The sequence below is a fragment of the Camelus dromedarius genome, chromosome 12 (assembly GCF_036321535.1).
Source record: "Camelus dromedarius isolate mCamDro1 chromosome 12, mCamDro1.pat, whole genome shotgun sequence".
Classification (NCBI taxonomy): Eukaryota; Metazoa; Chordata; class Mammalia; order Artiodactyla; family Camelidae; genus Camelus; species Camelus dromedarius.
In genome coordinates this window covers 42,650,200-42,674,173 of record NC_087447.1, presented here as the reverse complement: position 1 = coordinate 42,674,173, position 23,974 = coordinate 42,650,200, and the positions used below count along the sequence as shown (strand labels likewise).

Genomic DNA, 23,974 nt, shown 5'->3' with positions numbered 1-23,974 from the left:
GGCTGAGTTGGACTTAACCTGATTTATATGTGATCATTTTTGTAACAACATGCAAAATAGCTTACAGTTAAACAGAACTGCTCAGCCTGGTTTAGCTGTTTTTTTTCTACCTAATATGTAGATATGACAACACACTATAATACTAAATAGAAAGGTTTGCTTACAAAATTGGACTCTTGTAAAAAAATTCCTTTGTAAAAGACCCCATTCACCCGTTATATAATTTTAAATAAAAATTGTTTATGGAAGATATCTTTGAGTAATAATCTCGTAATGTGCAAATATTGGTCAATATTCTTTTAAATAGAGATTAAGGCCATAACCAGGAAGCTCAACATGAGCCTACATTTTATTATATACCTATTAAAATTATCTTCCTTCTAAATAGACTTTTTTAGAGCAATTTTATATGCACAACAGAACTGAGCAGAAAGCAGAGTTCCCACATACCCCCTGCTCCTACATACACACATCCTCCTCACTAGCAACATGCCAGCCCGACTGACACATTTGTTACAACGGATAAACCAATATGGACTCATCATCATCACTCAGAGCCCACAGTTCAAAGTTCACTCTTGTGTTGTACATTCGATGCGTTTTAACAAACGTTTAACGACACATCTACCAACAACACATCGAAGTTTCACTGCCCTAAGCGGCCTCTGTGCTCCACCTATCCCTCTCTCCCTTCCCCTATACTGACAACTACTGTTGTTTTTTGTTTTTTTTTAACTGCCTCCATAGTTTTGTCTTTCTCTATTCCTAGTTTATGGAGAGTTTTTGTCATGAATGGCTGTTGGATTTTGTCAAATGCTTTTTCTGCATCTATTTGTAAGATCATGTCGTTTCTCTTCTTTAGCCTGCTGATGTGATGGATTTCATTAATTAATTTTCAAACATTCAAGCCTTGCATACCTGGAATAAATTCCACTTGCTTGAAGTTGAATTTCCGTCTTTTAATACTAACAATAGAATCAATAATTTTAGGTTAGATTTTGGTTTTAAAAAGATTGTTTTAGGTGGTAGAGCACAGCTTAGCATACATGAGGTCCAGTGTTCAATCCCCAGTACCTCCTCTAAAAATAAATAAATAAATAAAATAAACAAATTACCCCTCATAGGATAAAATAAAATAAATGAAAAAAATAAAAAGATTGATTTTCACTAACCAGAAAATCCATTAACAGCTCCTAAAATCTCATCCTTATGAATTTAATGTAATTTAGTTCTAACACAATTTTTGCCAAGAATTTCTTAGAACAAGCATTCCTTCATTCATTTTAAGTTTCTCCATTTATCAAAAAGATACTTGTATACTTACAGAAACCCATCTAAGTACCCATACATTCTCTCTCTCTCCCTCTCTCTCTTCACACACACACACAGATAATTTAGTACCAGTGTTTTATGAAGACTAGTATAAAACAACAGTCTTACAACAGGGTACAAATTGTCTTTGCATCTTCAAGTTCACTGCACAGCAAAAGAGAGAGGAGAGAAAAGTTAGGAGACATAGATACACTGGCAGGTGTTTCAAAAATTATTTTTATTGTTACAATTCAAAGAGGACATAGGAAGAAAAAAAGCCAGTTAACCAATAACTGTTATACCTTTCAGAGGCAGGCAACCAGTTCAAAGCTATACACACTAGAGCTCCAACGGCTGCCTCTCGACCTGACTGGAGATGCTGACAAACATGTGTATGTCATCAATCCAGGGGGCTTGGGTTTAAAAGAAAATTTCTTTATTGCAACTGTCCAAGTCCTTAGGATTCATCCTTAAATATACTAGAAGAAGACAAGAAAGACCACACACCAAGATTGTGTTTAGTCATTAGTGTAAACTAGCGAATGGCCAGTTTGTCCTAGGATGCATTGCATCAGACATCACAGTACATGAAGAAAATCTGCATTTTGTGAAGGGCCACCAGGCATTTGGGATTCAACTGACCATGAAGTACAGCCACAGGCCAACCAGATATCTAGATAATATAGTCAGTGCAAAATTCAAATAGGTAAGTCAGGGCTTTGATGAGGCTGGCTATGCTGCAAAATATAAATGAAACTTGAAAATAAAAGGCAAAGTCTATTTACAAAAGTATGTGTAGTAAAGTGGCTTGAGAAAAGTTACGTTAAGCACTTCCCACGCATCCCTCCCCTCCCCTGCCAAACAAAAACAAAACCACCACACAAAAACCCCACCTGAAAATTATCTTGAAAACCAAGTTAAAACTATGTGGTAAAAAAAAAAAAAAAAAAAAAAGAATGCTTTTTCCAGGTAAAGGACTTCAAGATAATTTACAGGCAGACTTATTTTTATTAGTAAAATTCATAATATGAAAGGTTTGTTGGCTGACTTTAAGGTGTGTGCTTTTACAAATGTCTCCACTAATGTGCTAACGAGAAAAGAAAATACCAAGCATCTTTCTGTTTCTAGTTTTGAATTTTCCAGCAAGAGTTGGTGAAATCAACAGGGCAGTAAAACAAAATCCAGGAAAACACAGTCAGTTTTTCCCCATTGTCTGCCTCATTTCTTTCTAGTCACCTTGAATTCGATTCCCAATTAGCTGAGGACAACATGACGGTCAAAGACGGACTTTCGCTGCTCTTGAACTTGAAGCTTCCAGCGCTGCTGGGCATACTCTACCTTATTCAGCACGTTGGCTCGACTGCGGGAGCGGGCCAGCACATCGTGGGCATTTGCAAAAGGCTGGTGATCCTAAAAGTCCAGGACGGAGAACATCAGATGGCATGACCAGTGGAAAACACACACACACACCCCAGCAGTTATCAAGCCATGGAGGAGCAGCTGGACTTTTCAAACAACAGACTGTCTAATTTGGCCAAGCAGTCTTACGCACTCAATTGCCAGAAGCAGGATGAATTCAACTACAGAAACAGGTGGTTCAAGTAAAATAAGCAATGAGGAGGTATTTGTGCTTATGTTCCCATGAGTCACCATTTCCAAAGACATTTCTCTTAAGAAACAGGGACCAAGACAAAGACACTGATCATTTATGTTAAAGAGAAGCCCTCCTTAGAGAGTAGGAGAAAGAAAATCTGTCTTCATGTTAATTATCTACATGTTACAGATACGGAAAGTAGGTTTTACTTTGCTTTATTCAATACTATATAGCTAATCTGTGGCTGAGGAAAGACCTGTCTTTTAATTTCTTGACTCCCATTATCTCAGAATTGTTTCTTGCCAGCTTGGAGCCATGTTCATCCTGGGAGATGAGATGACAGGATCCTATCTTGGTTGGTTTTAATCTCTCCCCATGCCGTCAACACATACAGTCAGCGTGTTCTCAGTTCCCCCTTCCCCAATCTGTGTTAAAAGAGACATAGCTCAAGTGCTACAATTACCCTCTACTACCAAGGACAGTAAGGAATTATTACTTCAGTGTTTCTATTTGATAAAGACTTGAATCTTTCACTGCTGAACTCACAGTGGCTTCCATGTTAGTTGCTGCCTTGGGAAAAAGGCTATTGAAGGGTTACCCAGGTATCTGTGCAGAAAACCAACCTATCCTGGTCAAAGTAAACCAATGCCACTGATGTTTGTAGTCATTACACAGGAAACCACTATGCTAATCTATCTATGAATGAGCTATAAACACAGCTGCCTACATGACAAAAGGCATTCAATACTAATTTATTGCTTTTGTTTGCCTTTTCCTTGATCTCTTTGTCCTGAACCCTGTGTTAGCAAAGCTTCTAAATGTTCCAACATAGGATACAAGTCACAAGTCAGACCTCTTAAACTGAACTTTGCCTCTTGGAAAGAAACAATATTGTTTTCCTGTGCATGTTGGCAAAAGCTCTATTATATACCCAGGGCAGGAGTCAGCATGTCTATGGAAAGCTATACATAACCGCATAACTATAACTAGACAGTGTTATAACACCTGGTCTCCTTTTTATAGCAAGACATTTATACAATGTTGACATTTCAAAGACATCAAAGAGTATTCTATAAAGGATCTTTCCCTGCCTTCTTTACCAACATTTCTTCAACTTCACTTAATTTAGGTAACATCTTGTGCAAACTCCACTCATTTTTTTTAAACTTACAAATGAAAATAATAAAAGAAATTGCATAAAGTTAAAAATGTTTCAAAGATGTAAGAAAGAAGGTGAGGAAAGAGGAAGGCAGCTAATGTTGGTGGTTTACTTTACTTCCCATCAGGAAATAAACCGACTCAAGGTCATCTAACAAGACTTAGCTCCCCTAACCTTGTCTTGGTGTCATATCTTCTCAACATACTGATTTTGTTCAGGTAGATTAAAATGACACTATACGAATATGGCGTTTCAATGAATGTGTATATAAAACATTATTACCATTGGTTTGTTTTGACATAAACAAAACTGGGAAGGATGTACTCTATCAGCAGAGTGCTTCTCAATTTCATAGTCCTGTTATTTACTATTCAAAGTAGGGGGAGAAACTTCCTAAGGAACAAGTTGAAAGGACTAAACAAACCAGTCAGTCCTTTTTGGTCTACTCTCCATCTATCAGAATAAGACTGAACTAGCTGCCCATGGTCATGGATGCTGGGAGAATGCAAATAGAGATTTACCCTTTATATATGTTTATTCTTTTTACACCTGATAAAATTACAATAAATACAAAACATGTTTTAATGTAATGCTTTGATAACAGCAATGATGTGTCATGGATATATGATACAGTAAATATTGTGACTACTTGCAGCGAGCTTCTTAACTATTTGTGCTAATTCTCACTGGACTTAAAATGCTCTACACCAAACAAATATGGAAAAAATGAAAACAGAATTTAACGAAGAACTTAACAAAAGCATTTTTAAAAATACATAAAGAGTGAAGAACTCTCATCTTGGATTAGCAACTATAGAAATGTAAATTTAACTTCTGTTTGTACGGAGTTGTTACCATAAATTCATAGCTCTGGTCAGAAAACCTCTCTCTGCCCAGATTCAATTTAACAGATATCCAAAAGTCAGCCAGGCCTTTCAAAGACAATGTTGTCATATGGTTGACATGCACACAGAATCAATCACAGGTGAACAAAATGGTCACTAAGCATGTGACCCTACCAATCAAGTGCCTTGCCTACATGTTTTCACCTACACATTCGGCCATCCTTTTCTTTTATGTTCTGTGAATTACGTTAACAGTGTCTATTCCTAAAATCAGGAACCGCATTTTTAATGCTGTAAGGGATATGGTTTAAGTCAGGCTGTCTATCTATGTGCCTGTAATGAAGTGGTTTGTGTGGCCTTCGGTACATAACATTTTCATATGTTAGTAGTTCTCAACTGCCCCCCCCCCCCCGGGACATTTGGCAATGTCTGTGGACATTTGTGATTGTCATGATGGGATAAGGGGTGATACTGGCATCTAGTGGGTAGAAGTCAGGGATGCTACTAGATATCACACAGTGAATAGGACAGTCCCCCACAGTAAAGAATTATCTGACCCAAAATGTCAATGGGAAATGTCGTATGTGAATGAAAATTAACATGGGAACGGTGTTTGACGCTCTAATGCTTCCAGTGCACAACCTTCTAGTTTTCTCACCCCACTAGCCCCACTATGCCTGGTCTTTGACCACATCAGACCTCCAGTTTTGAACCTTCTCCCAACTTATTGGTTCTCTCCTAGAATTCTTTAAAATTAAATAGGCATTTCTTATATGATTAAAAATAAAAGGTGGAATCACATTATATTGGTCACTTCTTTTACAGGTCTGTTTCTGTTTCATTTGTCTCCTTATTCCTGGTACCCAGCACACTACCTGATATGGAAAAGTTACTATCTGTTGGTTGAATTAATAAAGGAAGCAAGGGGAAAAGAGGTAAACAGAGGTGTTTCTATGAAAGTTCTTGACAGAACAAAAATGAAATCTTGCCCAAATAAGTTGAGGGTTCATAAGTGATATTCATGAGACAAGCAGGCTCTGTTTGTAGTTATAACTTAAGCCATCTAGTCAGGGTTCCTCTCTCATCTCTTACCTATGGGTCCACAAGCCATTCCTGAGTAAAAGGCCTTCTGAGTGCGGCTGGCAAGGGTTCATGCTGGCTCTGGACTTTGGAATTGATTTCTGAAACTCTACTAAATTTTATTCACTTCAAGGAACATAGTCCAATAACATAATCCAAAATAAAAAGTAATTTCTAAAACAAAATTATATATAATAATAATAAAATAGTGGAAAATTCAGAAACAAACCCGAATAGGATAATGACAAAACAAACAATATAGTTCTCTAAGCCATACTGTATAACAAATTTGTGGACTATGTTGATTTTTGGACATTTTTGAATGAAGTAATGTCAACATGAAAAGAGACCACAAAACAATTTACACACTGATTATACCAACTATATGTACAAATATGAGTTTTAAAGATAGGAAGAGAATCAGGAGTGATGGTTTCATTTTTCTCCAGAGTTAAAGATCATAGATTTTTTTTAAAGAAGGAGGAAAACAGGAAATATAAAACACCAGCAGGTTATCAAGCTGTACTTCATTAAGTAAAGAATATCATAGTCTTTATGCTTCACTTCACTAAAGCCTCTTTATCTTTTAAAATATTTGGTGATGCTGACAGGTAAGGTGTTCAGGCAGGAGCTTGGGGAGAAAACCATCTCAGTTGCTTTTCTCAATGTGAACAGGAAAAGGCAATGAAAGTTGTACCCCTGGAACTGAAAGGCAAAGCCTTGTACAGCACACTCACCAAGGATCACTGGTTTATACCACCATATTTACAGCTTTACAGAGCAATTTCCTCATAACGAGACATACACTAATATTAGAACTGTCTTTAGCTTTTCTGATTGAGGACCTGCTCCAGTACGTGAACATCTACCTGGGACCATCCTTCACTTGCACTGTACATCAGATGATGACAGAGACTGGCTGCGCACAGCCAGGGCACACTAAGAACTTACCCCAACATCATCATCGCTCTGTATCAGTTGTGAGTGTCCAAACAGGCGTCTCTTCAATATGGGCTCAACCAGCGTAAGATACACCATGTACAGAAGTAAGAGGCCCAAAATGGAGAGATAAATTATAATGGTAACCTACAGGAAATTGAAGATAAGTTGCATCTCTGTTCAAGCCAAGGAATCAGAATTTTGTATAATAATGTGAAAACCATAGTGAAGACTGCTCTATCTGTTAAGCATACAGGGTTTTTATACAAACCAGATTCCAACATAAGAAACAAACTCAACTCTTCACCAAAGTATTTATAGAAAAAGAGTAAAGAAAGCATTTTGTCTTTGGGATCTTTTCACAAGTCCTCAAAATTTCATCTTCACCTACTGCTAATCATTTTTCATCACTGCTAGCACAGCAGTTTTCTTTTTTCACCTGAATACAGTGTCCTGGATTCAACAGCACTGCTGTCAGACCACTTACAGGAACCCTAACAGAAAATGTAATTCAGATGAATTTTAACAGGATACTGTTTTAGATCAATTTAGACATACAAAAATACATTTTTAGGCAAATGATTTTCTTGAGATCTTATTCATGTGGTATCAAGCAGTAGAGTGTGACACCTCCCACTAGAATGGCTACAATTAAAGACAGACAATACCAAATGTTAGTGAGGATGTAGAGAAACTGAACCTTCATACAGTGCTGGCGAGACTGTAAAATGGTACAACTACTTTAGAAAACAATCTGGCAGTCACTTAAAAAGTTAAACATAAACTTACCTCTCTAAGGAATCTACCCAAGAGAAAGGAAAACATATATCCATGCAAAGATATGTACACAGATATTCGTGACAGCATTATTCATAAAAGTAAAAATCTGGAAATAATCCAAATATCCATCAACAGATGAATGAATAAACGAAATGTGGTATATTCCTATAATAGAATGCTATTCAGTAATAAAAAGGAATGAAGTACTGACACATGCTACAACATGGATAAACCTCAAAAACATGCTGTGGAAAGAAACCAGTCACAGAAGACCACATATTGTATGATTCCATTTATATGAAATGTCCAGATCTGTAGAGACACAAAGCAGAATAGTGACTGTCTAGGGCTGGAGGTGGGAATGGGATTAACTATAATGGGCAGGAGGGATCTTTCTGGGGTGATTGGAATGTTCTAAAACTGGATTTTTAAAAATTATTTTAAATTTTCTAAAATTTATAAAATTGTACACTTATAATGAGTCACATTTGGGGTATGTAAATTATACATAAAATTTTTGTTAAAAAATTAAAAAGTAATGTAATGATTTCTCTACAGGACAGCACTCTGCTGGAGCAAGAACTCTCCCACAGGGTCAATCACAACAGGAATCTTTGTAACTGGACCATCCTAGATTCCCCAAGGCCTTTTTTGGGGAGAAGGATGGGAAGCTTCATATTAAAAAAAATTGGGGAGAAGAACTGTTAGCCACTGTAAGTAAAGTAACTGAACTCATTAGAAGTCCAAATTGTCATGAGAGTGGATCTACGTTCCATTTCCTATAAGAGACAAAGACAGGAAATCTTAAAATCCAGGAGTGATGTTTCTAGACTAGAGTGGTCCCTATACATATCGTTTTTTCTAAGGAGTGAGAGGGCAGGAAGAGGAGGATCTAACCATACTGCTTTCTCACTACTCTTCGGCATATGTGACCCACAGAGAAGCTGGAATATGTTTCTGGAAAAAGCTAATTTCACACAGGGCTTGTTTTGTGCCATTTCACATATCACGTCTATCTAAGGTGTCCTAACTAATCCACAGAACATCTCAATGAGGCAGAATGAGAGCAAGCCTGTTTCTGCTTTTAGGGTGGGGGCTGGGGATGAGGAAGGAGGAGGTGAGAGGGTGGTAGAGAAGAGGGAAGAGCAACAGTTCAGGTAACGAAAATAGAACTCAGATGTCCAAAATTTTCTTTCTTGTCTAGATACCATTAAGCAGAAGCAGAAAAGATACATATATATATTTTTACCTTGATCGTAACAGAGCTTCTTTCCTCATATTTGCACTCACAGCGTAGACAGTATGCTTCTATGTCAGGCCCCCGCACAGGCATGGGGTCTACAACATGAAGGCAATCGCTGAAAAAAACAAAGATAAAATACTGCCTAAGCCTAGTTGGATTTTCTACTCGCACTAATCAACCCATTCCTGAAATCCAGAATAATCACTGAACTTACCCAACGAAAGAATATAAGGAGCAAATAATCAGTAATGGAAGTGAAATCAATTCCTCTCTCGATATTAGCAATTTGGTTAAGATTTAACAGTCTAAGAAACTATAAAGACACACATGTCGCAGCTATTTTTTCAAAAATGCTATTTATGGTTAAAAAAATGCACCTGAAAAAATCCCAAATGGGATTGAAAACTACTTAGTAGATCAGGTCATATTTAGACATTTTATTTATCAAGTAAAACTGCTTTAAATGATTTAAAGTGACCTGGAGCATTGTTCAAATATGAGATTACCTCTTTTATGAATTAACTAACATCATCTTAACTGCCAAAGTATGGTATATGAAGGGCTAATTATACCTAATAGTTGGTAAATTATGAAATGCTGAAAACTGAACACCAGAGCAAGAAACAATTCCTTTTCTTAATGAGCAAAAGTCTTTAAAAAGCATGGAGAAGTAGGATTAGGACAACAAAAATATTTTAAAATGAAAACTGATTACCTGGAAACAATATATAAAAATAATAGAAGGCTAAATGTTTTTGTTGTTGGATTTTGTTTATTTTCCCCCCATTTTCCAGGCCACTTATTTATAGGTTATGAAAAAGCAAATCTATCCAAAAATCTTTTCCCATAAATCTTTCAATTCTAGGGAATAATTAAATTCTCATTCTCCCCAGCTATTAAGAGCCTATGACTCTAATCACCTTCAGAAAAGAAGGCAATCTTTTCCTGTCCTTCTGCCAGCTGCTGGGCAATTTTCTTCCCTTTCGTCATCTCTTCCAGGCATTTCTAGCTGCCTTAAGGACTCTACTATAGCATTCTGTCTTACTCCAACTACTTTCTTGGGGGCGCCCGATGCTCCAGGCTGATTCTTTCCCTTTGCCCTATCAGAACATAGTTTTTCAGACTCATAGACATAGAGTACAAACTTGTGGTTGCCAAGGGGGTGGGGGGTGGGAAGGGATAGGCTGGGAGTTCAAAATTTGTAGATACTGACAGACATATGCAGATTAGATAAACCAGATTATACTGTATAGCCCAGGGAAATATATACAAGATCTTGTGGTAGCTCACAGCGAAAAAAAATGTGACAATGAATATATGTATCTTCATGTATAACTGAAAAATTGTGCTCTACACTGGAATTTGACACAACATTGTAAAATGACTATAACTCAATAAAAAATGTAAAAAAAAAAAAAAAAAAAGAACATAGTTTTTCATTTTCTGTTCCCTCTTAGCTATGGCATAAGGAAGAAAACCCAAAATAGCATAAGTGATAAACATTCAGTCAGTTTGCCTTAACAGATAATTTAATTTTAACAAAAGTAGTAATGAAAAAAAAAGTCTCAACTGGCAGAATTTCAATTAAGAATTCTCACAACTCACACCATACAAGTATGTGATATTTGTTCCAAACATATAGAAGACCAGGAGTGCATCCAGCTGGATGCTGACATAAAATAGGCAGAGGAAGCAAAATCCCATTGCAGGGGCACCTATCTTAGAATCACAGCAGTCATCCAGCCCAGCACTCTCGGACAGGGTCACCTACACAAGGTCATAGAGTAAATCAGTAGCTAAAAGGACCAGAATTCAGGGCTCCTGCCTCCTAGGACAGCTGCCCTTTATCTCTCTGAACCTCAGGAAAATGAAACTTCTCTCCTATTTAGTTTCCCATGTCAGCTTCAAAAGCCTTAGGAATAATACCTAAGCATTACTTGAGAATCTAAGTGTTGAGTATTCAGTGTTTCCTTTGAAGTACAAATACAGTTTAATAGCAAGGAGACTTTGAGCACTGTGCAGAGTGGGAGAGGAAGCAGGAAGGTTGGCTCTGGCCGGCCAGTCACTGTAAACACCAAACCCAGAACTCAAGCACTTTAGTAACTAGGCAACACCTCCCCCTAGTGGCAAAAGGAGGACATTACCAGCTCTAAATCATACCCCAAACATAAACTAGAGAACTCAAACTTTTCTAAAGTTAGACAGCATAAGTCAATGAAGAATTAAAGCTAACAACTGGACACAATGGGAGCCAGAAGGTAAAAATACACCTAGGGTCAGACAGATACTGGACACCTCGTAAAGCCATAATTATCTCCATTAGTCATAACGCACCTATCCTTCTAAAGCCAGTTAAAAACTTGCAGGGGCATCTGTGAACCTATCCCCAATAAAAGGCTAAGCTGCTGGAAGGACGCAAGGGAGAAAGGGAAGAAGAGTCCCAAAAGAAGCCTTGATTTCAACTGTTTATTTTCAAAGCTCCCTATTTTCACCAGTAACCAAGAATAATTGATATACAGTTCTCTGTGAGCCTCGAATAAAAGTTAGTGAAAAGATTAGTGTTAAACACCTGAATAGTGAGTTCATTTACCACCCTAAGTAACAGGCATCATATTGTATTACTGATAATACAACAAACTGATTCTAAGTGCTCAATATATTTGAGAAATTTATAGAAATAACTTATTTGAGCTTTCTTTTCATATAAAGTAACTTGCTGACAGAAAACCTGTAGGAAAAGCTAAATCACTTTGTAATATGAGACAATTTAAAGTGGAACACAGACACTCATAAGAAGTTCTCAGGAACACACTTATCAAATACCAGACTGAGCCTAAATGCATATCATGGCAGGAGCAGACAATGGCATCAGAAGAGCTAAACATTTTCAAAGGCTGCCTTTTCTTTTTCAAAATGAGCTTGGAATACTGTAACCAAATGAATTTAATTCTGCTTCCAAACATTTGAGGCTATTTAGCTATGAAATCAGGCATACGTGAAAGTACATAATATTTGGAGTTATTTTTCTTCTATGCCTATCCTGGCAATCTTCCATCATGAACCATAAAACACCCCAGTCCATGGGCAGGAGCCCATCCATCCTGCTACAAAACAACTGCTTCCCAATCATTTTATGGCACATGCAGAAAAAGCTATCATTTGTAAGGTCCACTGGGATAAACAGAAAAGGCTGCTTGTGGCGAGCCAGTCAGGATCCCAGTCATCACAGGGCTGCCTGATGATGCCAAGGGCTGAAGGGATCAGTATCTTGGCACACCTATAACCTGCTCGTGGTGCACCAATTGGTACACACTGATATTCATGGCTCAATCCCATTCCTTCTGGAGCCCTTTGACACTTTTAAACAAATCCCCTATATTTGGCAATATATCATCAAAACCTTCAAGCTGTAAAAATTATAACCCAGATAAATGAAGTTTGCTTACCTTCCACTGAGAAGCAAGAAGGAGGACCAAAATTTACGGGAACACAGGAAGGTAGGTATGGGAATTTCAGGTGCCACAAACTCAGCCCCATCCCCATGAAAAACCTTCCCTGCTTGGGGCTTGGTGTTTTGACATTTCTTTAGGCTTCTATCATGCACTGAAGGTATTATTCTTAGTTTTTCAAATGGAAATAGAATTCAACACCTTTGCTTAAAAAGAAATACTACAGAAAACAATACATTGGATGAATATTATGGGCTAACAGTGACAACCAAAGAAAGAAATTTGACAGGTAATTCAGTTATCTAGAATACTTACCAATCTTTCTGGGATATGTTCTTATTATAAATACTCCCAGGAGTATCTTTATAGGGAGGACAGATACATTTACATCGGACATCATCGAAATTCTGTAACCAAAATGAAAACTTGGTATAGCTTGTTAATAGTTTATCGTAAGTATTTTAAAGAATTGCAACATATACATTTTGCTAAGCATCACCTGCCAAGTAGTCTAAAACCATTCATTTAAAATTTTAAATCACTTTGAGAGATACAAGTTTTTAAAAGCCATTGGTAATGTGAACGAATCATTATATATTACCTAAAATTAACTTTGAAATAATACCTAGCACATGATCTGTGACTCATTAATCACATTTATCGGTCACACAATAGTCAAATTGTGCCAAAGTTATCATCATCTACTTGCCAGTAGAAAGACACAGTAAACACATAGCTGTGCCTGCAAATAAGAATGCTGATTATAGAAGGATGGGGAAATATCAAACTAAAAGTTACAGAGGAAGTCATAATTATCCTACCCACTATCCTTCCACCCTTTGGCAGAAAGGCATTGATATGGATAAAATGGGTTGGGCCAGAGTCCTATAGAAGGGATGAGGTTTTAGAGGCACCCAGCACAATTAGAAAGGAAGATCATAAGGAAGTAGCTTGAGTGTAGCCAAGTTCAGTTTGGTCTACCCTTCCCAGGAAACTGCTTCTAATCTTGGGGGACAGAAAGGACAACTACTGATAAAGCAAGTTTCAAGAGGTGGAGGAAGAAGTGACTAAACGTATGACTAGAAGGGTAGGAGATGCTTCCTCAGCAAAAGGGAATTCTAATCTGAGAAGGTAGTGGCTCTTTAGTTCCCAGAGGACCAAGCCCAAAGCTTCTATATTTAGTGGTATGTCTAGCAGAGTTGTTGAGAATTCATTTATTCATTCAGCAGCTACTTAGTGAGCATTTGTCCTGTGCCAGAACTGGTGTTAAATGAGGTGGATGCAGATAAGCGTAAGAGATGGTTCCTGCCTGTAATGAGGACACACCTAAGTAAAGGAGACTGACAAATACACGGTTACAGCACACCACTTAAAGCGATGACAGCAGATACGCAGAGTGCTCCAGCAATGTTTTGAAAGTCAGGAGACTTGCTGCTGTCCCTGTTTCTGGTGGGAGGTAGGGAAGATTTCAAAAATAACTCCTGATCAAAACCCTCTGAACCTGTATGCTTGTCACCCATCTTTCCCAGTCCCTATATTTAAAGCTGTTATAGATTAAAGCTTCTGTTTTTAAAATATGCAAATGCCATTGCTGTCCCATCACATTAATGTGAATGCCTTCTGTTTCCCCCAATAATGAGCTAGCTCATCAGGAGGAAGCACAGGGCAGGTCTGAAGGGTATGGGCATGAAGGGGACTAGAGAGCAGCGCCAGGGGACTGAAGGGCCAAGAAATGGAGCAGGGGAGAAGGCCACAACCTTACCTCTCCTGTAGTTTGCATCCTCCCTGACTCACTAAATAATCAAAAAGAGAGAAGGCAAGAAAGGGTCTAGGAGGTCCTCGAGGGGGTTAGGTGAGTATATCAGGCTGGTGTGAGAAACTCTGTAGGTCCTACTAAGAAGGAAGGCTGCCGGGAGAAGCAAGTTCCCACAGTGGGAAGGGAGGAGCTGAGGGTAACGTTAGTTCCTAAGAGGTAAGACATCTATGAGATGGGGGTTTCCTATCATTTTGGCTTGGGGAATAGGGTGGCGGTTAGTCTGTGAGGCTGGTGGAGGGCGGCGGTAGACCGTCAGAGCTTAAGGGCGGAAAGTTAAAGGCTCTCAGAGTTGGAAAGGCTGTAAAGTTTGAGGTGGGTGCTGTCGGGGCTGGGGAGGGAAATGTGAAGGAGGCAGAGACGCTGTCCCGGCGGTGGGCACCGTCCGGGCCGGGTGGAGCTGGCGGGGTGGGGGGCGGGCTGTCGGGGACTGGCGTGGGGTCGGGGGTCGGGGCGGGGACTGTCAGCCTGGCGGGGCCGGAGGGCGGGATGCTACCCGGCAGTCCGGAGGGTTACAGCTGGGAGGCTCTGCCAGGGCTGTGAAGCTAAGGGTCGGGCTGCCAGGGCTGGGAGAGGACTGGGGTGGGGCGCAGATGGACAAGGACGGAAGCAGGGAAGGAGCTCCGGTTCTGAGCGAAGGCTGGGCGGGACTCACCTTGGCCGCGTCTGACAGCTGCACCAGCAGCAGCACGGAGAGCGCCAGGCAAGACAGGCTGAGCATGGAGCCAAGACGAAGGAGGCCTGCCCACAGGGTCGCCATCGCTGCCAGGCCCAGCAGTCCCCACAGCCCGGAGCCCTGGAGACCTGCTCCCGGCCGGGCTCCGGCTCGGGCTCCTCCGCCCGCACTTCCGTCTGGGCCTTCGCGTCACGGGCCGCGCGGGGTCAACTACGAAACACATTCACCCCGGAAGCGGTTCCCGGTGCCAAAGACCCCCGAGGCTGCGCGGAGCCGGCGCGGGCCAGGCCTACGCTCGGGCCCCAGAACGGAAGGCAGCCCCTCTGCGCGGCAGCCTGGGCCCGGCAGTGCTTGGGGGCGCTAGCGTATCTTTCCCGGGCACAGAAGCAGCGGCGCTGTGGACCCCCCAGTGCTCTGGGAAGTCCTCCCACCAGGGAGACCCCCACCCCGGCCCAGCAAGCCCTGGATTTCAGATGGGGGTCCCGAGCGACCCCTGCGAGGCCGGAGCGGTTGGTTGCTGCCTGGAGGCCGGAGTGAGCCTAAGCCCCAGGAATTGCTGAGAGGCGGCCCATCCTGGCGGGCGCAGGCGGGGCGGGTGCTGGGCATGGGGGCCGAGCCATCCCTTCCCGGGAAGCCCACCCCCCGTCAGGCGGTCAGGGGCCCTCTCTGGCACTTTGGGTGCTGACCTGCGGGCCACGGGCCTCCTGGACACCGGTCCCCGCGAGGTTTCTAACGATCTCTGAGCTGCCTTCGTGGGTGTGGCCTCGGTTTGAGGCGCCCCGCTTGCATTCCGCTGGCGGCTGACCGCCTAGGCCCAGCCTGTCGCCGAGAAATGGGCCACAGCGGAGGGCCAGGCTTCGGAAGGTGTGGAGTTGGCGAAAGAACCAACTCTTTCCGGTAGCCTCCTCCGCCCAGGATTCCAGAAGGTGGAGGATCGTAGCGCTACAATCCTGTTTAGGGCGACTGGTCCCAAAGTCAGAATTGGGGGAGCACTGACCGATCTTTCCCAGAGCGGGTCATCCAACGCAGGTAACTTAGGAGAACCCTAGAGATGGCACAATGTCTCCAATTAAAATATTTTTCAGTTAGTAGAGACAGTAGGAGGTAGTGGAAAGGCTGCAGGGGCTCATCACAACCTCTGCGGATTTGTTGAATCACTTTGGATTTGTTGAATCACCTTGGTCCAAACACTTACCTTTTCTGGGCCTCTGGTTCTTGGCTCAATAAAAGGGGATTGAACTTTTATCTATGGATTTCAAATTCTGCATTCATGGAATATCTGTGTCTCTTCCTCTAAACAAAACTTAAATGTGGTCTTTTCCTAACAGAATTTTCTCAGTATGTTTCTCCTATGTGATCCTTGTTGATGCTAAACTCTAAAACAAGAAGGTATCTGATATTACACCAAATATATTTAGACCCTTTCAGTCCCAAATGGCAAGTGGTGCTCAGTCCCAACCAGAACCAGAGTGGCAGGACTAGATGACCTTTCACCAAGGCCCCTCCAGGCTTCCCTGAGAAGATGCTGTCACATTAATTATCAGGTTTTCTTAGTGGGTGTCCTGCTGGCCTGAAGGCAGTCTAGAGACACCGGGGGTCAAATGTGTCTGACTGTGAGGTACTTGTGGATCTGCAATTGCTAAAAGCTGTCTCATTAGCAAGTCTGGGATCAGTTTTGAGTTAATCGTATAGGTCTGGCATCTGAAGGAGTGCTCACTCTTTGGCTGAAACCTCATAGGCCTTCCCTTCCTTCTTCAAAATTCTTCTAAGGGCCTTGATTGGGGGTACAGAGACTTAGAGGAAATATATAGTAATGCTTCACCAAGTACTCTAAGTCTGGGCAGAATTATAGTTACACTGTCCAACATGGTAGTCACTAGCCACATGGGGCAGTTGAGCACTTGAAGTGTGGCTGGTCTGAATTGAGATATGCTGTAAGTATAAAATATACACTGGATTTCAAAGACAATGCAGAAGACATAAAATATCTCAATAATGTTTTTATATTAAGGTTGAAATCTTTTGGATACATTAGGTTAAATAAAATATGTTATTAAAATAATTTCACTTGTTTCTTTTTACTTCTTAAATGTAGCTACTGGAAAATTTAGTATTTATATTAGGCATAGCTATTCTAGAATACAGGATGAGGCTGCCACGAGTGGAGTGTTACCATAAGATGGTTGCCTGGCTGGAGTCTTAGTGAAGACACAGGCGTGGGTAAGGAGAGGGGTGACAGAGATGAATTGGCACAGCTAGAGCCAGAGGTTTGTGGGGGTATACATTGCTAAACAATATAATTCTAGGTGATTCAGTGGAAGTAGAGGCATCAGTTCTTGTTCTGCCCGCTCACACCTGGATAACTCTTACTTCCCCTTAGGTCAGGGGTCTTCTAAACTAGAAAGCCTTCCCTGACTTAGGTGCACTTCCTTCTGTTTGTACAGATCTCTTTCCTAACTTAACCCATTATGATAAAATTATCTTTTCATATCTGCCTCCATACTCCCAACCTCTACCAAAATATTTTAAACGCTTTGAGAGCAAGGGCCTTGTTTATTATCTTTGTACCTGGAGACTGGGATAGAGTAAAAACCAATAAAAGTTTGTGGGGCCCTGGAAAAGGGAAATTGGAGAGGCTCCTCTTGTTAGTCTCCAAGAATCAGGTATTGAATCCTACTTCATTCCTCTCTGACCATCAGAGGGCAATGCTGAGATGCCCAAAGAAGTGCAGATGGGATCTGGGCACCATAGTAGGCAGGAGGGGAGAATTCTGGCCTAGGGTATTCGCAGACCTTCAGGTCACATCAGAGTTGTTCTATTTACAAGGCAAGACTGAGTACCCACTCTTCCTTGCTTCCCTGTGATTAGGTTCCCTACTCTATTCCACTTAAGGAATGACAGTTTCAGGTGCACCTTCCCACCAGGCCTGAGCCCTCTCACTTCTTTGTTAAGGCCTGTAAAATTCTCTAGTGGGGCATGGTCAGGAGAGTAAGAGGAGCCTTCTCTAAATATAAGTGTGGAAGTCAGAAGGTTAGGAAGCAGAAGTGACAATTTATGCATCTGGGACAAATGTATGAGTCCGAGGTTTTTCTAGCTCTGTCTGCAGTCCCTCACCCCCTTGCCTCTCCAGTGCTCAGATGGCTCTCTGGACACCTCTTTCTTAGATCTCCACCTCATTCTTTCTGATCTACTCAGCAGTTGCCCAGGCCGCAGCAGTCCAGGAGAACAAATGGAATCATGCGCAGCGTCAGTGATGATGGTTTCCTTGGAATGTGTCTCCAGTGGTTACAGCAGGACACACACACTCACCCAGAAGTTCTTCTAGTTATTTATGAGCATACCCTGTAAATGTCTCAGAGGAGCCCTCTTCTTTACCACGTGCATCAGCAGGATGCTCCCTCCTACTTAGCGCCCTTTAGTGAGATTTTCTGCCTTCCCTCACCCCCCGCTGCTACCTGTAGAGCCACATAAGTATGGTATGCCATCACTTGCTGGCTCCCACCATGGTAACAAGGTATGAGTCCAGAATGTTCTCTCTGTTCCTAGAGATGCTGGTATCAGCAAGAGCTGACAAGTTACTGGAATCCATTAAATAAAGCAATACAAGGTTTAGTACCAAAGCAGGGAGAATTTTTAAAGTTTCTTTCAGAAGGCTACTAAATCAGTATTCTTGGTTTCCCAGTATCTTATGTCTTACAATACCCAAGGAAAACATTTCCTCCTGACTGCTAGCATTTTCAAATAAATGAGATAACTGTTTTACTTGTATCCATTGCCATTTTTACCAATACAGTACATTAAAAAAAAATCAACTGGCATTTCACAGCAGACCCTGCCGCAGCCCTCTACACGCCGAATTTCTACTCCCCAGAGACAACTTCTTTCTTATCTTTTAGTTATCTCTTCTAGGATTTATCTCCATATTTCTTAATAATATGCTTATACTACTAGTTCTTGATTTTTCAGTTTGGGCTATTATTTTACTTCTTACTATAGGAAATAAGCTATGTATTTATATTCCAATGCCCTCTGATAAACACATGTATTATTTCTCCATCCTCCATCCCTCAATATACCTGTATCATCTTACTTAGGTAAATTACTATTCCTTACATTATTATGATTGTGTACATATTATTTATAGTTGGTCCAATCAGCATAATATGATTTCATTTCCTTTTTTTAACTGAAGTTAGCCATTGCCTCTTTTTCCATGTTTCTTAAGTATTTTGCATTCAAGTATCTATAATTTATCTCAAACTCTCCTCTCAATACATTCAAACACATCAGAGGGCTATCAGTTTATTTTTTAAATTAAAGACAACTTTCCCAGGGTCCATCATCCTCCTGCACTCTAGACTGGTTATTCTTTAAGCCCACTGCACAGGTTTTGTCCTAGAATAATTTTATCATTTCATCCCCATTTCTACTTCTTTGGTTTTTTCTGAAAGATTGCTATCATCCCACCTTTCTTTTGAATTTTCACATTTCTGTTACTGTGTTTTTAATCTTCTAGAGCACTTTCCTGACCACCCCTCTCTCCTTTTTAAATGGCATTCCATTCCATCTGGGAATACAGTATCTTATTTCTCTGAGGATATTTCTAATGTTTTGTTTCTTGAATTGTCTATGTTGAGTTTTTCAGCCTTTGTTTCTTTTTTTGTGTGTGTGTGTGTGTGAGAAGCTTTTCTTAAATATCTGGAGATCCTTGGCTATTCATTTATATGGCAGAGGGAGGCATTAGAAAACTGATTGGAAGCTTTGTGAACATAGGGCTTGTAATTAGTAGGAGACACTGAAGTATTTTTCAAACTTCTGGTCGCAAACCCATTACTGGTTTGAGAAATCAATTTTATCACCTGCAAGCAACTTTTTTTCCCCAAATGACAGAGTAGAGCAGAAAATACTGTATCAGACTCACACATAAAAAGGAGATTGTTTTGTGAAACTTTGCTTTCACAGATTCACACATATACATTATATATACAGTCAATTCCGTAAAATGAGAATTTCTTATTGTGGGAGTTGTCTCAAACAAGTTTGAAAAAAATACCATAGGGTATTCTAGGAGGTTTCCAACTGTCAAGATAGGTAGTTTTTTTCTTTTGGAAGGAGAAGTAGGTTTCTCTGGAGAAAAGTTCTCTAAACTCCTGCCATCTGGTCTGGTAGCCAGTGTTCAATCAAGTGTTTTTTGAGCACTTACTTTGTGCCAAACACTCTTCTAGGTACTTGGTGCACATCAGTGTGTAAAACAGACAAAACTTTCTGCCCTCTTGGAAATTGACACTCCAATCGAGGAGACAAAACAATAAGCACAATAAGTTGTACAGAATTTAGGTATTGCGCTGTGGTAACACGGTAACAGGACGGAAAGCTGAATACATGCAAGAGAGGAGATGTGTTAGGAGTGGTGAACATTCTGGTTATTTCATGAATGAAGTAGAAAGCAAGGCCATCATCTGAGAGTGAGAATGGGGAAGGCAGTGTTAGCGGCTGGAGAAGAAAAGAGAAGGTGTGAAATAACTTAGGAACACAGCCCAGCAAACTACACCCCGTGGCCAAATCCTGTTTTTGTACTGTCTGCAAGGTAAGAATAATTTTTATACTTTTAAGTGGTTGGGAAAGAAAAACTAAAGATGAATACTAAATTCTGACATGTAAAAATTACATAAAATTCAAATTGAATTCATTTACATACTGCCTTTGGCTACTTTCCTGTTACAGTGGCAAAGTAGAGTACTTGTGAAAAAGACTATGTGACCTGAAAAACCTGAGATCCTTACCATCTGGCTATTTGCAGAAAAAGTTTGCCAACCCCTGACCTAGACTAGGAAGGTGAATGATTAGGGAGATATGATTGTTGGGCAGTGTTGACGGCCTGAGAGTTATGGTCTTGGATTTAAAGTGAGACCAGTCAGCATGGCTGGGGCATAGGTGTAGGCAAAGAGTTGGCTTTGACTACATTGACTACAGTTGTGGTCTTGTGAAGTGAGTGCAACAAAAAGAGAGGGTAAACTGAGTTGAAAGTATATGCAAGGGAATCATTATAACTACTGACCAAGGGATTTAAGTTGGTTATGAAGGGAGGAGAGGAACTCAGAGACATTAGGGACAGTGAGGTGATAAGCAAGGGAGTGCTGGAATCAGGTTGCCACGAGATGGCTGGAAGACAGTGCCAGTGGTCAGACAGTCAGACACGTGAGCCTGAGATCATGGAGGGGTTCCCGTTTTGGGTAATAAATAACAAGATCTAAGATATGACTCTGGGAGAGAATAGCAGGGAATGGTGGAGGATAAAATCAGTAGAAGACTGTTTTTCAAGTAATCGGTATGTCAGGGGCTGAATATAATTAAATCCCAAGAATTAAATCTGGAGTAGTGTTGAGGGGAGTGAAAGGAGCCAAGAGCTAAACTTACTGGGAAAAGAGTGGGGATGACCCAAGGGCTTGTAGATTTCATAGATATAGCAACAACGAAGGGATGTAAGTGATATAATTTGATGGCATGAGACTCAAAGCTGGGGAGTTTTAAGGGAAGGCAGAGGGAGAAATGTCTGCAAGCAGTAATGAGGAACAAGGGGATGATCTGCCCCCATCTCTAGGACCAGTAATAGAACTGGGGGAGAAAAACCCACCTTGAGAGGGCTGCAATGAAAGCACTGTCCTAAGAGAACAGCCATGTGTCAAGGTTCTGGGATCTAAGTCAGGGTAAGAGCACCCTAAATCCCTATTTTAGTAGGATGCCTCCTCTCAGCTGCCAGTTGTTCTTGGTGGCTCCAACTAGTTCAGTTTCTCTAGGGGATAAACACACGAACAGGGGGTGAGGATCTCAGGTCTAACTTACTTTATAGTCTTTCAAGTAGTCATCCTGTTTTGTAGCCCTTTACCCTTACCAATAGCTTTTCAGATAACCGCTGTCCTCAATTCCTCAATCTTTTCTGGGGTTGTGTGGCACACATCTGCTTGTTTATTATTATTATTGCCTCCCACTGACTGCCCCCTCCTGAGCTTAGGTTTCTGCTTTCTCTGGTCTGCTCCATCAGTTGTTACTTGTCTTTTGTGTTCCAGCTTCAAAGATTTCACTGACATTGCTTGGGTGCTGTTGTATTTTCTCCCATTTTCTTTGTCTTCATTGGTTTATGTCATTTAACATTCCTTTACTGTCATTTTAGTGAGGTTTCAGTAGGGAGCTAAATTTCCGGTCCACCATTTTTAATAAGATGTTGTCAACAGGAGTTTTGTTATGGGGCCAAATGTGTCTGCCTGGCTTGCTCTTCCCAAGATGCTTCTGAGTCCCTTAAACACATGGCTTCTAGTATACATGGACAGATCTAAATCCCAGTGGTGGAGTCAACTCAGGCTGATGTTGGGATTCCCACCCATTTTCCCTTCCCTTTAATTGTCAGTCTTTTCAATTCCTGGCCTTCTGCTTTCCTGCTAATACAAGCTTTTATTTCTGAAATTCTACTCTCCATGGGGCCTACCCAGCTGGATCTTCCTCTCTGGCTGCACTTCTTCAGATCTTAGAACATACACTCCTGTGATCAAACTGGTCTTTATGAAACCTGTTCACTTTAATAGACTTTCTATTCCCCAACTGGTTCCTGTATACAACAGAGAAACTATCGTGAACTCAGACACGTGGGGGATAGTTTCTGTAGAACTTTCAAAACAGAGTAATTGCTTCCTCATATGGTCAGCCCTAGAAACAATCAAATTCTCATGTCCTTACCCATTTTCAAAATAAGTAAGATGAAAACCACTACAGCAGCCTCCCAAGTATAAGGTCATCCAGTGCATCTTAGGAGTCCAGCACTTCAGAATCCCAAGATATCCCATATTAGTTTGCCAAATGATGAAAGCAAAGTTAAATTAATGTTAACCAGGCTCACAGGACAGAAGATTGTATGTCCCCACTCCCTCTGTCCTCAAAGTCTCTCCTCTGGCAAACACAAGTATCTCTACTAGATCAATCACACTCCTATCCCCAACCCATTTCTCCTGCTTAAGGCAACTGGCAAAGTTTGGGTATGTCAACATTGGAGTATGTGGAGAATTAGGTTTTCAGTATTAATTACAAATTGGGAGCCTACTCTGGCTCCAGTAAAAACGTTGCAAGGATTTCCCCTCTCTGATTTTGGTGGCTGGAGTTTGTTGGGAAGGGACACAGGTCCAGGAAAGAGTGTGATAAAGGTGCTAGAAAGGAAAGAACAGGGCTTGTAGTCATCAGGCTGATAGAACCTTAGGATAAGTAACTACCTAAAAGCAGGTAAAGATCCAGCCTTTTCTCCATTCTGGTCAGGCACCTGGCAGCCCCAGTCTTCTGGAACATACCACAACCCTTGAATAAAAAGGTCTTTGAGAAAACAGTTGTCACAATGCCCACATGCTTGACATCATGTGAGAAACAGCTGCCAGTAGGTCATTGGCCAGACAAGTAAGGATAAAATAAGAGAGTAGCATAGCTCAGGAAGCACTGATAGTGGAAGGAAGAAGTAGCAGCTGACAGAGGGGTCCAAGCTATAACACACAGACTAGCTTGTCTCTGCTTTTTGATTTCTTGAGAACAAGAGCCTGCCACTCTTCAAAGCTAGAAAAAAAGCTCATAATTTCAGTCCTGATTGAGTCTATGTTTGTTGTGATGGCAACAAGTCAAAAAGAAACATTTGATTCACAATGCCATTTAATAAAGATGTCCTAGAATCAAAGAATTTTGACATTAGAAATGACTTCAGAAGTCTCCTTATCCAACCTTCCACCCAATGCAAAGTCTCTCTCAAATATTGCTAGGAAATGATCATCCCACCTTTCACCTCCAGTTAAAGAGAATTTGAGACAGTCCATGTAATTGTGCTAAATAGTTGTCTTGATACTACTCTGAGCCTTAGCTTTTCCATCTGTAAAATTATGAACAATACTACCTTCTTTGCAGGAGTTAGTATAGTCCCTGGTTTAAAGCAGATGCTTCCCTCCAACCGAGTCAGGACATGCCCCTCTTCAACCTCCGTCTATTGGAAAAGCTTGCCTTCTGATGCCAGAAAGAACACTTTCCACATGGCAGCTCTGAAGACAATAATCAGGCTACC

The 23,974-nt window shown here is 40.9% G+C and overlaps 1 protein-coding gene across 2 annotated transcripts; it reads right to left on the bottom strand.

Annotated features, from left to right (window-relative positions):
- Positions 1–1,530: 1,530 nt before the first annotated feature.
- On the bottom strand, positions 1,531–15,095 carry TMEM9B (TMEM9 domain family member B). 2 transcript variants are annotated; one of them, XM_031460065.2, is made up of 5 exons: positions 14,869–15,095; positions 12,716–12,807; positions 8,958–9,066; positions 6,941–7,075; positions 1,531–2,721 (listed from the first exon to the last, which is right to left on the bottom strand). In XM_031460065.2, exons 1-5 carry the CDS (start codon positions 14,971–14,973, stop codon positions 2,566–2,568), a joined length of 597 nt encoding a protein of 198 aa, XP_031315925.1. In that variant the 5' UTR covers positions 14,974–15,095; the 3' UTR covers positions 1,531–2,565. The 2 variants fall into 2 exon arrangements, with proteins under 2 accessions (XP_031315925.1, XP_031315927.1); XM_031460067.2 differs by lacking the exons at positions 12,716–12,807; positions 14,869–15,095 and adding an exon at positions 12,398–12,594.
- Between the last annotated feature and the right edge of the window lie 8,879 nt (positions 15,096–23,974).

Bases quoted from the DNA above. Each gene is read 5' to 3' on its own strand.
- TMEM9B (XM_031460065.2), bottom strand. From the start codon at position 14,973: ATGGCGACCCTGTGGGCAGGCCTCCTTCGTCTTGGCTCCATGCTCAGC. The intron at 9,067-12,715 runs GTAAGTATTCTA...TGTTTTTTTCAG, and splicing joins AACATATCCCAGAAAGATTG to CGATTGCCTTCATGTTGTAG. The intron at 2,722-6,940 runs GTAAGTTCTTAG...CTGGACTTTTAG, and splicing joins AGAGCGATGATGATGTTGGG to GATCACCAGCCTTTTGCAAA.